At 37.3% G+C, this 18,070-nt stretch overlaps 1 protein-coding gene across 3 annotated transcripts in view; it reads right to left on the minus strand.

Moving 5' to 3' along the window:
• Positions 1-18,070, minus strand: part of LOC307115436 (myosin-8) — a gene marked incomplete at both ends in the record, with an annotated part of 73,184 nt that overhangs the window by 12,360 nt on the left and 42,754 nt on the right. Inside the window, 20 exons of one of the 3 annotated variants that reach the window (XM_079798655.1) lie at positions 1,679-1,934; positions 3,442-3,578; positions 3,681-3,804; positions 4,166-4,283; positions 4,369-4,456; positions 6,441-6,508; positions 6,618-6,927; positions 9,307-9,477; positions 10,523-10,672; positions 10,789-10,907; positions 11,487-11,625; positions 11,817-11,920; positions 12,012-12,110; positions 12,770-12,833; positions 12,964-13,056; positions 13,147-13,261; positions 13,360-13,387; positions 16,139-16,295; positions 16,376-16,519; positions 17,162-17,365. In XM_079798655.1, coding sequence (XP_079654781.1) covers positions 1,679-1,934; positions 3,442-3,578; positions 3,681-3,804; positions 4,166-4,283; positions 4,369-4,456; positions 6,441-6,508; positions 6,618-6,927; positions 9,307-9,477; positions 10,523-10,672; positions 10,789-10,907; positions 11,487-11,625; positions 11,817-11,920; positions 12,012-12,110; positions 12,770-12,833; positions 12,964-13,056; positions 13,147-13,261; positions 13,360-13,387; positions 16,139-16,295; positions 16,376-16,519; positions 17,162-17,365 — 2,688 coding nt within the window. Of the gene's footprint in view, positions 1-1,678; positions 1,935-3,441; positions 3,579-3,680; positions 3,805-4,165; positions 4,284-4,368; positions 4,457-6,440; positions 6,509-6,608; positions 6,928-9,306; positions 9,478-10,522; positions 10,673-10,788; positions 10,908-11,486; positions 11,626-11,816; positions 11,921-12,011; positions 12,111-12,769; positions 12,834-12,963; positions 13,057-13,146; positions 13,262-13,359; positions 13,388-16,138; positions 16,296-16,375; positions 16,520-17,161; positions 17,366-18,070 lie in introns of those variants that run through there. The other 2 variants (XM_079798654.1, XM_079798656.1) reach the window with 2 other exon arrangements.

Here is an 18,070-nt window from a genome sequence, read left to right on the forward strand (position 1 = left end):
AGCCAGGGGAAGGAAGGCCTATTGCACGAATCTCTTCGTGCAATGGGCCTCTAGTAGATGTAATAAGGGGGTTAGAAGAAATGATTGCTAAGAGCATTTCAGCTGTAATATTCAAAGATTTCTGACTTAGTCAAATTGGTTAGTTTTGTTTTTGAGCATTGCCTACTCACCTCAAGTAACTAGTTAATAGAATGAATTTTAAAAAGAAAAGAAAAAGACCTATGTTAGGCCTACAAATACATTTCCATGAAGCATTCTTATACACTCAAAACCTTCTTGAGAGTCCATAACAGTGTTATAATTATCCAAAATTTTCATTTCCATTTTAAGAGTTACCTTAGCCTCAAAATAAATTTTAGAATATATAAGAAGATATAGTTTTTGAAAACTCATATAGCTCAATGACATTTTTATGTTAATAAAGGACTCAAATGAAAATCAGTTAAGCCACTAATTTATTAGATTACACTGGCCTGGATAATTTTTTTTTCAGTGTGTGTTTTATTTATATCTTAAGTTTTAAATGCTTAAATCAGGGGTGGGGAATCATCTTTCTGCCAAGGGCCATTTGGATATTTCTAACATCATTCATGGGCCATACAAAATTATCAACTTAAAAATTAGCCTGCTGTATTTGGTTAAACATTTAATTAACTCATCCCTAAATGACTTGGCAGGACCTGACCAAATGATTTTGCAGGCCTTATAGGATGTTCCCTACCCCTGGCTTAAATGGATGATATTGGGGATTTCCCAGGGTTCTTTTGCATCTATTTTTAACAGTGATTGATACACTCAGTAAATATTTACTCACTGACTGATAATAATACCTATCAAGAGGTTAAGATGAAGAGACTGTGATCCTATGCTTTTGGGAAACTATAACTTGCATATAAGTAAAGTTATCAGAAGGAAAAGTTGAAAATAGCTTAAAAATTTTAGGAAAACTATTATTTTCACAAGATTCTTCATGACATCCTTGGGCTTGTTGGATCAAGTAAAATTGTGTTCAGCCAGAGTGTAGGTGCCAAACCTACCCCCACTCTGGTTATAACTCCTTCCTGAATTAATAAACAGAAGTTTTAAGAACTCGGTGTCTGTATCAAAGGAAGAATCCTAGAAGGTACTTCCCTCTACCTTATACCTTGGTAGTTCAAGTACCCAGATAAATTCATTGAGCTAAATCTTGGGAAGGGAAGGGAGCTGAGGAAAAGAGATACAAAGAGGAATGAGAATATTGTGTTTCTTGAATTTAACCTTTTGCACTCGGATGTCGAGTGTGACTCGACACGGTTAGCATCGGTAGCAGGAATCGAGAAAAAAGCAAGCGAGTGCAAAGGGTTAAATATAATCTCTACACTTGCATTTAGAAAATAGAGCTATATTTTAAGGCTGGGATAAAGCAGACAAGGCAAAAGGATAAAATGAAATTTGGGGGCTTGCCTTTAAACTAATTTCTTCATGTTAAATTTGTGACATGTAAATGCATTCTTTTCTTTTCCATTTGTAATTTGGAAGTAATTGTGCCTTTCTCATAGGAATATTGTAAGTTAAATGAACTACTAAAGGGAAAATTGAGATTTTCTTTTTCAAGAAAAGGTCATTTGTAAATCCAAAGTATGTGTGAATTCCAGAAAAGCTTCAGTGACATGATACATTCAGAATACAGAGTACTCACAGATTGAACCTGGAGTTGCAGGTCATTTTTCTCTTTTAAGAGAGTGACCATTTTTTCCTCCAGCTCCTTCCTTTTTGCCTCTGACTTGGCCAGTTCATCCTTGGTCTTCTGGAACTCTTCCTTCATGGTGGCCATTTCCTTCTCGGTCTCTGCACTTTTGAGGAGGGGCTTGATCTTGAAGAAGAGCTTCATCCAGGGCCAGTGCTTGACATTCATGAAGGCGCGGACGTTGTACTGGATGCAGAATAATGCTTCTCTGAAATGACACAGAAATATCAGTGTATCTATTAGAGATAATGCTATTATTATAAATAATAATATCTATTAGAGACAATGCTATTATTTTTTATATGCAAACTCCCCTTTTAATGATCCTCCACATATAAATGATATGTTAAATTATGTATATGTTATATGCAGGCTTTATACATGTGTATGCACATCTTCACACTCACACTTATAATAATCCTCAGTATAACTGCTTTGCTAATGTGTGCTGATTATATTTAACAATTCTGCATTTTCAAGTCCTACCAAACAAGCAAAGAAGCTGACTTTAGAGAAGAAATACTTTACATGAATGAACATCATGTACTACTTCATCTGAGATACTACAATATTAGTGATTTGGGAGTGGATGTGGCAATTGTAAATTGATTGAGCTGCTTGTCTGTTGGCATATGGATCTGAATTATGAAATGGCATAGGTTGCTTTCTGAATTGTCCTACCTAAGTTGAGCTTATGATTTATCATGTCTTCCTTGAAGCCTCTCTTACTTAACTCACCACTGAATTATTCACTCTATAAATTTCTTTTGTTAGCTTCTTCAGATAGTATACTGTCTTTTCTCAAATTCTTTGAAATGCCTCATTGTTACTTGCTCATTATATTTTTAATATCTTCAGGGCATTTAGCACAGATTGAGTTCCAAAATTTCTTTTATTTAAATAAAATTGTAAAATAGTAGTAAAAGACAGCCTTTCTGCAAACTGTAGCAATAGATTGGCAAGATTTGACTACCCTGTAGCAATGTGTATGTTTTCTCAAGCTTCCTGAAATGGAAATTCTATTTTTATAGGTCTGATTTATAAGAACCATAACTCTGAGAAGGCAGATACTATGACACAAATCATAATGTAGATAGACACATGTATATAACTTGGGAATGCATAATGCAGACATAAATAAGTACTTAATGAACAAAATGAATGCAAAATGTGTGTTTGAGGACAGGGAATGCAGTATTGCTGTGTAGATAGAACTGGATGAGGTTAATTAGAGAAAGGAATAATGGAAGTTTTGAATTCATAAATAGATAAATTAGGATGAGGAGAGAGGGCTTATGCAAACCTGAAAATAGGAGATAAGCAGATGTTTAGACTGGCTGGAAAGGCTGTGTGGTTGGAAATGATAGATGAGGTGGGGAATAGAGAGGGCTTGACAGCCATGCAAGGTAACTTGGATTTGATATCGCAGACCACGGGGAAACACAAACTGAGATGTGGCATGATGAAAATAGTGCTTACTGCAAATTATTCCTGCAGTTGTATGTGAGATGGATGGGAAGGGACAAATGGCAGGGAGAAGAGAAGTTTTGAAGGGAATCCAAGCGTGAGAGGATCAGCAAAAGCTGATGAGTTGTAGGGGTGAATTCTGAACTGGGTGAAAAGCACATAGCCACAAAATGAAAGAGTTAATGAGTGATGAAGGTTGATTGATAGTCCCTAAGGCACCTTACAATTCTGATAGTCAGCATAGTTACCTCCTTTGCAACATCTTCTGATATTCTACCCTCATTAGGAATCCCCTACAGACGGCTTGAGTTCTTGTTATAATCTGAGCCAATTTGTCATCTCTCATTTCTTCCAGAAGACCCAGAAGGCCAGCTTTGAAGAAAACCTTTGAAGAAAAAGGGAGAGTCACACAGCATCCCCCATAGGACAGAAGACACAGAGATGGCAGAAGGTACTTGGATCAGGTGTAAATAAATAACAGCTATACCTTTGTATGTCCAAATTTATATTGGGTGTGATCAATGTCAATGGACCCTAGAAGTTTCTCAGAAGCCTTCTTGCTGTCAATGAACTGTCCGTCTGGAATAGCACTTGCATTTAAAACTTTGTATCTGTTCAATCAAAGAAAGAAAGGTGTGATCATATGTGAAAATCAAATTACACCAAAAAGAAACATCAATAAAAATCTCAGAGAAAGAGTAAAATATATTAGAAAATCCAGCTGTCCTTTAAGTTTAGATAATAAAACAATATAATTTTTCCACTATCTAATGCATGCCTCATTCCTATTTTTAAGAAATGTCACCTCTTCTAATTTGTTATTCCGTCCTACCACCACAAAATTATGTTATTTGGCTTCTTAATTATATAGTATTTACTAAACAGGATACATGAAATACAATGAACAGAGGATAATAATTAAATGATTAAATATTCATGGCATTCAGTGAAAAACAACAAAGAGAGACTGGCCTTTGTTTAAAGTCCCCATATAAGATTCTGCTTGGGAATCCCTTTCTGCAGATTCTGATGCCTTCCAGCACACCATTACACCTCAGCTGGTGCAGGACAAGTTCATGCTCCATGGCCCCTAAAAGGATATCACAGTACTTACTACTGGGCACTGAATTTTCAAAGTTGTGCCTGTTTGATTACTTCATGCTCTTATATCTTACCTGGAGTTTTGGTTTCATTGGGAATGATACACCGTACGAAGTGAGGGTGTGTGCTCCTCAGATTGGTCATCAGTTTGTTTAAATTTTCCTAGAAAACCAGATAGAAGAGACTTGATGAGAAAGTCCTATTTCAGATTTCTGTTTTGTAATTATATGGAACTAAGCTATGTACTCTCTTACCTATTAGGTATAAGTCTGTGAGGCTTCAATTGCCTTGTATTTTATTTTATTTATTTTTAAAATCTTTATTGTTGAAAGTATCACATATATCCCCTTTGCTCTGTATTTTAAAGACATCAAGATTCTAGTCTGCTAAATAACCAAAAGGCCAAAATACTGGGAAGAAATGTAGCTCTCCAAGATTAATTTCTAACACTTAGGATCTATCCTATAAACAAACTGAAAATTCAGTAGCCTAATGAGCTGTTTGATTCTACAAAGTCTTTTTTGTCTCTCTGGACTTCATCTGGAAATATTTGAGAGTACCTCTAAGATTTCTTTCATCTCTCTCAGGGCTAATAATTTTTATAGTAGTGGTTTACAGTGGTAATCTAGGTTAGCAATTGTTCCAACTTTTGCCATTTCTTCCTTGAGTTTATTATTCCCTGGAACATGTAACATCTTTTTTTGTTTGTTTGTTTATTGGTATTTTCTTTGAGGAGTCTAAAATCATGAGACTATATAACCTTGTGTGGGTGGATATTAGGTACCATACTGGAAATGATCCACAGTCTGGAGTGTAGCAGAGGAATTATTCCAAAAACAGAGTAATTGGTTATGATAGATGATGATGTTTTACTCAACCATAGAAAACGCACATGTAAACATTTCTCAGGTATATTCTTTGAGAAGGCAGAGTTGCCCCCTCCCCATCTCATTAACCCATTAGGAAATAAAAGTAATGAATTTCTAATATTGAAAACATGTACAAAGATAAGTTGATGAAACAACTTATAGTTTATTGTGTGAGATAATGCAGATTGATATTGAGAAAGAAAAAGAATAGGGCAGTTTTCCTGTTTATAGTTAAATCTCTATTTTAGTTATAAAAGGATTCTGACAAAGCAGCCATTAGACCAGACATTTAATACAATTCCCTTTAGAAGAGTCTGTTTTTAAGCCACATAAGAAAGTCACATTATTTATAGTAAAATTATTTTTATTTTAATATCAAGAGTTTCTAACTTAATCATCCATCTAAATCACTAGACTTGGCTTTAGGTTATTTTTGTCTATTACAAAAAACTAAATCTACAAACGTGTTTTGGTGGAAGGATGTTTTAAAGAGTGTATCTCAGGCTCATTCTCAAAGAACTCAGGAACATTATCAAGGGCTACATTAATGGAATAAAGATCAGCCTTCCACAGGGATAGCTTTGAAGTTCAGTTGTGCTTCTTTAAAAATCAGCATTATCCTATCTAATAAAAGAGTAATATGCAAATTGACCATCACTCCAACACACAAGATGGCTGCCCCCATGTGGACACAAGATGGCCAGCAGGGGAGGGCAGTTGGGGGGGACCAGGCCTGCAGGGGAGGGCAGTTAAGGGTGACCAGGCCTGCAGGGGAGGGCAGTTAGGGGTGATCAGGCTGGCAGGCAGAAGTGGTTAGGGGCAATCAGGAAGGCAGGCAGGTGAGCAGTTGGGAGCCAGCAGTCCTGGATTGTGAGAGGGATGTCTGACTGCCCGTTTAGGCCCGATCCGACCAGTAGGATCGGGCCTAAACAGGCAGTCAGACATCCCTCGAGGGGTCCCAGATTGGAGAGGGTGCATGCTGGGCTGAGGGACACCCCCCATGCACGAATTTTGTTCATGCACTGGGCCTCTAGTTATTTAATAAGAAAGCTTCTACGGCATTTTTGGCATTCTTGAGTACATCAGATGATCATAAAGAGGAGCAATGGGTAAAGCTCCAACCTTCCAGAAGTATTGCTTTGGCTATACCCTGACAAGGGTAAATGTTTGAGGTGATTTTTATTAACATTCAATTCCCTCCTAATTTATTCTGAATCCTGTAATTATGTTAATTCATAGAAACTTAATAGGTTTTCTGAATTAAATTTGTACTTTACCCTAAAAAGAGCTGAGACAGTCTGGAAAGAAGAGCCTTTCTTCTTAGCACCTTTCTTTGCACCACTGTCTGAGGTAAAAAGAAAACCCATCAATTAAAGTGGAATCCCAGAGGCTGGAATGGTATGTGAACATTCTGTGGGAATGGGTTGAAGTTAGATTAAGAGCACAGAAAGTACCTGCTTCTGTACCAGCATATGTGGAAAAGAGACTGGCCAGAGTCTTCATTGAAGACTTCTGGTACAGCCCGACCACGGTCTCATTCAGGGGGTCCTTGTTCTTGTCAAGCCAGCCGGCAATGTTGTAGTCCACGGTGCCCGCGTAGTGGATCAGAGAAAAGTGGGCCTCAGCCTTGCCTTTGACAACCTTGGGCTTCTGGAAGTTGGCAGACTTGCCCAGGTGCTGGTCATACAGCTTGTTCTTGAAGGATGCATCTGTGGCCTTGGGGAACATGCACTCCTCTTCCAGGATGGAGAAGATGCCTAGTGGCTGAATTCAGAAGAGTAGACATTGGTGTCAACCTATCTCCTTTCAAAAGATACAGACTAGTGGCTGTCATTTGATCAACTTATGATCATTCCCCAATTAATTATATTTATAAAGTAGAACAGAGTCATAGCTGAAGTCCTTTTGTTATCGCTAGAATGACCTTCCCACCATTTTTTTCACATTCAATCCACAGCATCATTTTTTTCACTTTAACTTGTTATTTTTCAGTTCCAGTTGACAAACAGTATTATTGTTAGGTATACAACCCAGTGATTAGACATTATATAATTTACTAAGTAATCATCCCAATAAATCTTGTACCCATCTGACACCATACATAGTTGTTACAGTATTATTGACTATATTCTCTATGCTGTACTTTATATCTAATGACTGTTCTGTAACAATCAATTTGTACTTCTTAATGCCTTAACCTTTTCACCCATCCCCCAATCCCACCTTTCATCGGGCAACCATCAAAATGTTCTCTGTATCTTGAGCCTGTTTCTGTGCTGCCTATTCGTTTATTTTGGTTTTTAGATTCAATTAATTTATAGATATGTATTTACTGCCATTTTATTATTCATATTTTTATCTCTTTTCTTCTTAAAGAAGAGCCTTTAACATTTCATTTTATACTGGTTTGGTGGAGATGAACTCCTTTAGCTTTTTCTTGTCTGGAAACTCTTTATATGTCCTTCAATTCTAAATGATAGCTTTGTTGGATAGAGTGACCTTGGTTATAGGTTCTTGCTTTTCTCAGTTTGAGTATTTATGTATTTTTAAATTTAATTTTAAAAAATCCTCACCCAAGGATATGTTTTTATTGCTCTTAGAAAGAGAGGAATGGACAGAGAACATGAGAGAGAGAAACATTGATGTGAGAGAGAATCATCAATCAATTGCCTACCTACCAAGCTCTGACTGGAGATCAAACCTGAAACCTAGCCCAACCGGTGTGGTTGAGTGTTGACCTATGAACCCCGAGATCATGGTTTGATTCCCTGTCAGAGCACATGCCAAGGTTGTGAGCTTGGTCCCCATTAGAGGGCATGCAGGAGGCAGCCAATCAGTGATTCTCATCATTGATACTTCTATCCCTCGCTCCCTCCCCCTTCCTCTCTCTGAAATATATGAAACACACACACACACACACACACACACACACACACCACCACCACCACCAACAACAACAACAACAACAAACCCAAAACTTAGTTATGTGCCCTGACTGGGAATGGAACCAACAACCTTTTGGTGTACTAGATGATGCTCCAACCAACTGAGACACACTGGCCAGGGCCAATTTGAATATTCTTGCTATTCTCTTCTGGCCTGCAAAGTTTCTGCTGACAGTCTTATCAGAGTTCCCTTGTAGATAACTAACTACTTTTCTCATTCTGCTTTTAAGATTCTTTCCTTGTCTTTAACCTTTTGCATTTTAATTATAATGTGTTTTGGTAGGGCCTCTTTGGATTCAACTGGTTTGGGACTCTCTATGCTTTCTGGACTTGTATGTGTATTTCATTCAACAGGTTAGGAAAGTTTTCCATCATTAGTTTTTCACAAAGGTTTTTAATTTTTTGCTCTCTCTCTCTCTCTTCTACTTTTGGCACCCCCATGATGCAACTAATGATACACTTGAGGTTGTCCCAGAGATTCCTTATACTACCCTCATTTTTTGGATTCTTTTCCTTTTTGCACAGCATGATTTTTACTAAAAGAAGAGTTGGATACAAACTCCAAATGTCAGCACAGCATGTGGGGAATTAACTGTTAAAAGGTTCTGTACTTATACTTTTTTCCTATTGAATGAATTAACTTATTGTCAAAGTTTTATTTTGCTATGAAAAGTACATACTTAGAATGATGTTTACTTTATATGCAATAATTAAATACTATAAGTAACCCAAACCTATTTAAGACATTTTGTGTATTTAATCTCCTTAAAGATAGATTATGAAAAAGCATAAGCAGTTTGATTTCTTGACCCCCAAACAGATTAACTCATATAAGCTCTAGCTGTGTTGCTTGTGCATTAATTTTTATTTAGGAAAAAGACTTATATTTATTGGATCATGATGGAGATGGATTTAGAACTAATGAGGTAGTTCCTCTAGTGAAGCAGACCATATCAATAAAGTCTTCAGTTCTGTCTTAAAAATATATTTGAATCAGTGTTAGAACAAAACTGATTGGAACAAAATGAAACTAAGCACTGTGGCCCCTCTTACATAAAAGTTGAAAAGAGAAAGTTATTTCTAAATAGTAATTTTCTAATTTGTATTACAATTTAAGATTAATGTAATACTTTCTAGAGTTGCTTATGATACTTGGAAAAGTTATTCTTACAGTTCAGCCTTTAGAAGTCAAACAGACCTTCTCAATGAGCTCAATGCAGGCAGCCAGGTCCATCCCAAAGTCGATGAACGTCCACTCGATGCCTTCCTTCTTGTACTCCTCCTGCTCCAGCACGAACATGTGGTGGTTGAAAAACTGTTGCAGTTTCTCGTTGGTGAAGTTGATGCACAGCTGCTCTAGGCTGTTATACTGCACAAAACAAAATTTCCAACATTAAATGGATTTTATTGCAGTAAAATTCATTATCGAAAGAAAATATTTTATTGAAAGACATGTAGAAGATATTAATGAAATAAAAATTAAGCTAATTGTTATTTCTTCAAAAATCCCAGGGAAAAAAAGATTATTTTTGACATGAACCCTTTCCATGAATTCTGAACATTATTTAAAAACATACATATCAGTCATGCAGCAAGAATTCTGATAGAATCTACCTTCTTCTACCTCTAAGATTTCACTGGCAATATTATTCATTAAAAGTACAACCATGATCATATGAGTTATGGTTCAGATTTAAGGATGAAAGTAACGTATTAGAAAAACCACTTCTTTTACCACCCTCATTCTCCAATTCAAGATAAAGCTCACATTTTCACTTTTGAGTGTCACATTATTAAGGAAAACTTACCTAATTTCTGTTCTATTCATATAAAAAATTTAGCAAATCCTCCTTGCCAGATCTGTGAAAGTAGGGACCTGATATGGTATAGTAATTGAAGATCTGAATCTTTGTTACAATTTACATCCTCATTTTATAGACGATGAAGCTGATGCCCCGGGGGGGAGATGGTATGTGTCACATGAACTTGCTTCTACCTGTAGGCCATTTCTCATTGATGGGCAATGCCTTAATGGACCAAATGCTTCAGAGCAGGGTTCCTGTCCTGGCTTTGCCTTATGTGGCTGGAGGATCTTTAGCATGTGTTATGATTTTCCTGATCTCCATTTCTGCACATGTTATTTGCAGTAATGTTAATTACTCCTTGGTGAATTGTTTTGAAGATTAAATGAGGTAATCTTAGTATAGTGCCAGAAATACACTTTCTCAATGAATGTTAGTTATCATTATTATTACATTGTTACCTCTTAGATATTTTGGAGGTAACTCTAGGAGCAATGTTAGAGAAAGCAGTGCAGAAACTACAAATGCAAATGAATAATGATAATACGTAATACATATATCAAAGTCCAAGATACCTTCTTCCCACTTTTTATTAAAATGAAGATAACTCACATCAAAGATCTCAAAGCCAGCGATGTCCAAGACCCCAATGAAGTACTGCCTGGGCTGCTTGGTGTCCAGCTGCTGGTTGATGCGGGTGACCATCCACAGGAACATCTTCTCATAGACGGCTTTGGCCAGAGCACCCACTGAATTGTACACCTTCATGGACAGAGTAATGTTTTTGGTGATGTTAAAGGCATTATTAAAGGAGTAATGTTTGCTGGCATTATTCAAAGACCTGGAATGTGTATGATTCTTCGGGATCGTGCACTTACCTGCTGTACAGTCTGGCCTTTGGTGACGTACTCATTGCCGACCTTGACCCTGGGGTAGCAGAGGGCTTTGAGCAGGTCAGCAGAGTTCAGATTCTGGAGATAGGCTGCCTTGTCAGCAACTTCAGAGATACAATTAGAGAAATGTTGTTTAATGGCAGATATTCTCTTTAATCTAATCTTCCCATTTTTCTCCAATCCATTTTCTTTATTATTTAAATAAAACCTTTAAATAATTCTATAGAAGGTCAGATGAGGCTCTTTGTACATTAGAGAATGTGCTTGCTAATAAGTGGTCAATCAGTTACACTGGTCTTTTGTAATTTATTGCAAGCAGCTTTTGAGAAATTCACCAACAGTAAACATATATGTTGAGTGTTAATGGAAGTATTTTATGTAAGGTATATGCCACAGTCTCTTCTCTTAGGACACCTTAGGTGTAGTTGGAGCGATAAGATAAATACATCTTAATATCTCTCCTTATAAATGGCTTATTAGGGTTCATTTTAACTTATTTGGGCTGGATAGAAATACAGAGATGTGAAGAAGGGACAGGGGTGAGGAAAGCATGCAATGTATAAGTGTGTATAAATATGTGTATGCCCTTCAGAAGTCTGACTAAAAAGGAGATTTGAGTTTAGAATAAGCTTTTTTCTTGCCATATTCTCTAATTTGAACCCAGATGGAGCTTCATTTGGTACCTTCAGTGCCGTCTGGCTCAGCTTGCTCCTCACGCTGCTTTTGCTTGAATTTCATGTTCCCATAGTGCATTACTGCACCTGTGAGCTTATAGATGGACACTTTCTCTTCGGGAGTAAAGCCCAGGATGTCAATGGCACTCTACCAGTAAAAATGAGAGGATAAAGATTAGGGCAGAAGAGACTAACATTTAAGAGAGTTTATACTGTATCCTAACGTAACCATAGCTACAGTGGGTTTGCTATTGTCATTCCCATTCATAATGGATTTTTTTAAAAAGTGTGTGTGTGTGTGTGTGTGTGTGTGTGTGTGTGTGTGTGTGTGTGACTTACATCTGTGGCCATCAGCTCTTCTTGGTCATCAATGCTGGGGACTGTGATCTCCCCTTGACTGACAAAGGCATAGTCATATGGGTTCGTGGTGATCAGGAGCATTTCTGGGTACATAGAGTTCAGGACATACATTTTAAATTATAAGTTGTTAATAAAAATATTAAATTTTATTTGTGAGTTTAAGATCTTTCTTACCAATCAGATCTGGCTTCTTATTGGAAGTAATCTGATAAAAAATATGGTAACTTCTTTCTGCCTTTAGCTGGAAAGTAACTCTGGACTTTTCTAGAAGATCTGGAAAGAAATGACAATAGAAATTGAATTAGAAGAAAATATGAATGCTGCTGAGATAGTAAATGAATCTCAGTGTCTTTGCTACAATTGAGGACATTATACAGGCTCCCTTGAGATTTCTATTTGGTGATCGATCCTTTTGGTGATACATATATGAATTTCAAATACATATGGCAGCAGCCTAAGGTTCTTACCATTTAAGAGCAGAGACTGAAGCATAGCTGCTCTAGCAAAAATAAACGTTCCCTATGAGGACCTTTGGCCTCTGTATTATAATTGATCCTTAGCATCCCTTCCTTCCTTAGATCACCTCAGACTCTGTGGTCAGAGGCTTCCTTGGAAACACTTACCTAAGTTCAAATCAAGAGCAAATCACAGAGATATATTGTAAACCTAAAGGTAACTTTTGGGAACACATAAATAGCCCTAGAAAAAAAATTTCATAGTTGCTTCTGAGGTAGCAATTCCAGAATGTGCTACAGAATCATCAGTCTGAGATTGAGGTAAATGGAGCACACAGTGGATCATGGATAAGCCTGGAATTGGCTCAAGGGCAACACTGGCAGCAGTCTCAGTGTGTACCAACTGTTGCAAAATATCCCTGTTAATGAAATCACTTGTCTCTCTCTCTCTTGATTTTCAATGGTCCTGTTACTCACATGTTTCAATATCAGCAGAAGCCAGCTTCCCTGTAGTACCGAAGTGTATTCTAATGAATTTACCCTTGAAACGAGAAAGATGATTTAGTATTAAAAAGTTGAAGCACACAGTGATGCAGTTGAAATGATAATTCAGACATGCTTTCTCTGGCATTTAAAGGCTGAGAAAACCCCTCTGTGACCAAGACACTTACAAAGCGAGAAGAGTTGTCATTCCTCACGGTCTTGGCATTGCCAAAGGCCTCCAGCAGGGGGTTGGCACTGATGATTTGATCTTCCAGTGTCCCCTGCAAAGGCAAGCGCAGTGCTCACATCTGAGGCTCCCCACTTCCTGAGACCTCGACTGTCTTGATTCTGACTCTGGGTATTGGACTCACCTTCATTTTTCCAGAAGTAGTTTCCTCCTTCTTCTTCTCCCCAGTAACTGCAATTGTTGCAAAGTACTGGATGACACGCTTGGTGTTCACAGTCTTCCCTGCACCAGATTCTCCGCTGTCAAATAGAAACCAGAGAAGAGATCAGAACTACAGCTCACATTGTTAACATCTAAGATAACACACAAACCAGAGAAGATTAAAAATATCACATACGTGATCAAGATGGACTGGTTCTCGCGATCTATGAAAGAGAAATCAAGACCAGTCAATATGAATATTTTTTGAATCAGTTCAGATCAAATACAGCTTGTCCTTTTTCACATTTTGAAGATGTTGCCTATAATTTTTGTGTTTTATTTAGCCTCCAATATAGTACTTGCCTCTTCGAGTAAAATTTGTGAAAAAGAGAGGCAAATAATCATCTATTTTGTTTCGTATTTTATTAATTTTTATAACTTAAATTATGGGAAGTTTCAAACATCTACAAAGGTAGAGACAATAAAGAATCCCGTATACCCATTATATAGCTTCAACAATTATTATCATTTGGTCATTTTATTTAAAATATGTTTTTATTGATTCCAAAGAGAGGAAGGTAGAGGAAGCGATAGAGACATCAATGATGAGAAAGAATCATTGATCAGCTGCCTCCTGCATGCCCCCTACTGGGGATAGAACTGACCTCCTGGTTCATGGGTTGACACTCAATCACTGAGAAACACTGGCTATTTGGTCAATTTTATATAATCCATATCCCTTCCTCACCCCCCTCCTCCCCACAGGCCATATCTCACTAGATTGTTTTAGAGAAAACCCCAGGCATCATATAATTTCATATGTAAATACTTCAGTAAGAATCATAGAATTTTGAAGTTTAACAGATAAAGAAGCTGAGACCCAGAATGGAATAAATGACTTTTTAAATAAATACATAGCTTGTTAAGGACAAAGATATTCAGGTCTTTTAACTTCTAGTTTATATATTTTTCTGCTACCTGTCCCCTTCTCAGTTCTTGATATCATTACTTTGACTGCTGGCAATATTAAATAAGGTTTCTGGAATTTTGTTTGTGTTCATTTACCTTTTTTAGAAGGCATTGTTTTAGAGATTCACTTCACTTTTATTACAAATAAGCACTATCTCAGATCAGTACAGCTAGTTTAAGACCTGATATTAGTAAAAATTATTCCAAAATTATTCTCAGGTCACTAATAACTAGTTATTTCACATAAAAGGAGAAAAATCCCCCTCTCCTCCCAATCTAGGAAAAGATATCCTGTGTATGCTTTCATATGAGTTTATGAATTCCCAACTTTTGTCTGGCTAGTTATCCACCACTTATCTAATGGATTCATTCAGTCTCTTGGAGAGAATGATATGGACTAATGATAGTATCTGGGGGCGTATGGGCATATCAAGTTTATGGTAGATACTGCTACTATAAAAATCCTCAGGATTTAAGAGAATTCCTCAGCTGAAGGATTCCAAATGCTTTATAAACATTATCATTTACTTTTACTTCTTATACTTTTTTTAAATATTAAAAACAAAAATTGTCACTAGTTATATGACTGATAAGTTAATTTATACCAATCTTCTGACATGTTAAAACTCTAATCTATGATAGATCATAGATTTTAGAGATTTCTCAAATGTAAAAATCTATTCAGAGAAATAGATACAAATATGGATATTGTTTAGAGGTAGATACAGATTTTAGAGAACTTTCAAGTTCAATCCAGGGAAGTATATACAGATTTTGGAACTTTTTCATATTAATTTTTTTTCAATAGAAGAAAAATCATGTAAGATCATTATCACACGCAGTGGGAGCCTAGATAAGAAAGCAATGTTCTAGTCTCTTGGCAATGCTAAAATAAATCACCAGGTCCAACGCCACGGTTTTGCATGGTTTTATATGTAAATCATGTTTGGAAACCACAAGTAATCTTGAATTTGGAGCAGTTCCAAAGCTTGGGGGGCCCTTGGTAGCAGGGCTGGCAGTGTTAGTGCAGCTGCTGAGTATTAGGCATCTGAAGTGAGCCAGCATGTGCATAAATTCTGGAAGGTAGTTTGCTTCTGTCGACAACCACAGAACAGTTTACTGGCATGAAATCCTTATAGAACTGCTGGCCAGTTAGTGAGGGAAGATTCCTATTTGATTCCTTCCTCTTCTCTCTTCTCCTTAAAAGGACTATTTAAAAACAAGTGCAACCAAACAAACACAACAGAATAGAACAAAACCCTCGCAGTTACTCAGATCCCATGGACCAACAGGAAATGCAGGAATTTAGACCATTTCCAAAGGCAATAAATTTGCTGTGTGAAGATAAAAGATTTTAATGCTATATTTGGGCCTATAATGCATATAAAAGGTTTTTGTTTGTACTTTGATAAGACAGGAATAACCAATTTTGAAATCATTTTTTAAAAATATTTTCAAAGAAAGAGCGGTTTTAATTTTCTTTAATTCTAGTAGGAAAATGCATCAAAATCTCTGGGAGGATAGTCATAGCTCTGTTTTTCACCCCTAAGGCTGGCAATATTAGCTGTGCCGTTTAAATATAAGAATTCACAAAGCTTTCCAGCTATAGCTGCTAACTATTTTCCTGGATCGCTCTGGATGTGGATATTTAAAAAGAATCTGTTGTAACATTTTTCTATCCAAATCAGAAAATTAAAAAAAATATGGGAAAGCAAACATATTTACAGAGTTCTGTTGATTGTTTCAACTAGGCTTCTAGCATCTATCTGGCTGAGCTTGGGCAGATCAGTGAACCCAAGTGAGCTTCCTTCCCTTCATTTATCTGTAGAGTGGAGATGGCTGGCCGCTGGGAAGAACATATGTCATATGGCTCTGAACGTTCTTTGAAAACAGTGAAGCCCCTTGTAGCTACAGTGTATTATTATAATCAAGGCCCAGACAAAATCTGTTTGTTCGTTAAAAATTCTGTTGCCACATTTCTGTAAACAGATGAATCACTCACTCACCAGTCAGCATGAACTGATAGGCATTGTCAGAGATGGAGAAGATGTGGGGCGGTGCCTCCTGGCGCTTTTTGCCTCGGTAGGCAGCCACCACCTCGGGGTTATACACCGGCAGCCACTTGTAGGGGTTGACAGTGACACAGAAGAGGCCCGAGTAGGTCTGAGAAAATCAGAAAATGCAGCATGTGGGTCATGCTTTTACTCGGAGAGATAAACAAACAGATGTGGAAGGGCGCTCACGTAGATCATCCAGGCTGCATAGCGCTCTTTGAGGTTGTACAGCACTCCAGGCTCATGCAGATGGGTCATCATGGCCATGTCCTCGATCTTGTCATATTTCGGAGGGTTCATAGGGAAGACTTGGTCTTCCCTGACAGTTAGAGTCTGGCAAGTAAAGTAAGAGACCAGTTTGTATTAATGATTGGAGGTAGGGTTTGTGTTTATCTGTTTGTTTTGGTTATAACCTACACTTGCAGACACTGAGAGTCATGAAAAGATTCATTTCAGAGTTTGATGCTAAGAACATCTGTTTCCTATGATGAACTTAAAAAAAAAGATTTTTTCCTCCCACATTCCCCCTCCCAGGTTTACCAAGTTATGTCCTTTCACTCTTATACTAATAGGCTGCATTTTTTATTTTTCTTTGCCATTTATTACAAGTAATTTCTGTGGGGGGGGGCAGTAATGGGGATATTAATACATTATTTAACTTAGTAAACAATACTTCGTTTAATAGGAGAACTTAGTTTTTATTCTCCCAAGTGTGGGGATTGGGGAATTGAAGGGAAACGCTAGAGGTCCATACTAGTGGGTTTAAGTTCTGTGGAGAGTTGGGAAGGCAGGAAATGAGGTTACTGCTGAGAATTTCTTTTGCTTTCAAATATGATGTTCTCAAATGAACTACAAGGATGCTTGTATTGGCTATAGGCTTAGAGATTCCTACCCAGTAAAGCTTCATAAAGCTTCAACTAGAATGGGGGAGATAGAGAAATAAAACAGGAAGTTTTTCTCCAGGTTTTTACTTACTGCTCCACTTTCTGTCTTTACAGTTACTTTTCCTCCATCCTTGCTTTGTATGACGCTCTTCACGTAGGCTTCCTTGGGCTCCACGACAAAGACTGATGTTTTAGCATCAAAGGGCTTGTTTTGGGCCTCAATCCGCTCCTTTTCTGATTTTCGAAGGTAGGGAGCGGCTGCGCCAAAAACAGCCATCTCAGCGTCCGAACTCATGGCTGCGATTTATTTAGCAGGGGATTCTGCCCTGGGGAAGAAATGGGACAGCAGGAAAATAGAAACCAGAAGGCATAAAATGTGAGTTAGGATTTGATGGGAAAGAAATGCTGAGCCTCTGTTGCCTAGGCTGTAACTATTCTTTCAAACTGTGGTTTTTCAGTGTTCTAACACAGAAACTCTAACACAGGACTGGTGTGGAATGAGATTGTCATTTGAGACTTCATTTTTAGGACTTTGAAAATTGCCTTCCCACAGTGTATGTAACTTGATCCTTAGGGCTTGGGTACCTACAATTGAGTGAGAATGGAATCCATACATCATTTTAATCTTTAAACTGGAACAATATCTATAGCTAAAACTGTTGGTGGATTGTTTTATAGCAACTGTCACTTTTTAATCCTTACTTTTTCCCTGCATGCTTTCATCTGCCATATGCTAGGGAAATCATAGAATTCGGAAGGAAAGTTTGTCTTTTGCACATGAAGATTAATGTATTCAAAACTGTCAAAAACATCCTTGCCTTTATAGTTGGCCGTTTTTTAAAAACTCATAAGCCAAATAATTATTTTTAACACCTATTTATGTTAATATTTGGGGTTATGTCTCTCAGTGGGTCGTTAAAAGAACCTCATAATAAATTCTCAGTACTCTGGGTTTGTTGTCATTTGGCTTATTACCAAGAGACTTAGCATAGTCTTAACT

This window comes from Cnephaeus nilssonii, assembly GCF_951640355.1.
Source record: "Cnephaeus nilssonii genome assembly, chromosome: 19".
NCBI lineage: Eukaryota > Metazoa > Chordata > Mammalia > Chiroptera > Vespertilionidae > Cnephaeus > Cnephaeus nilssonii.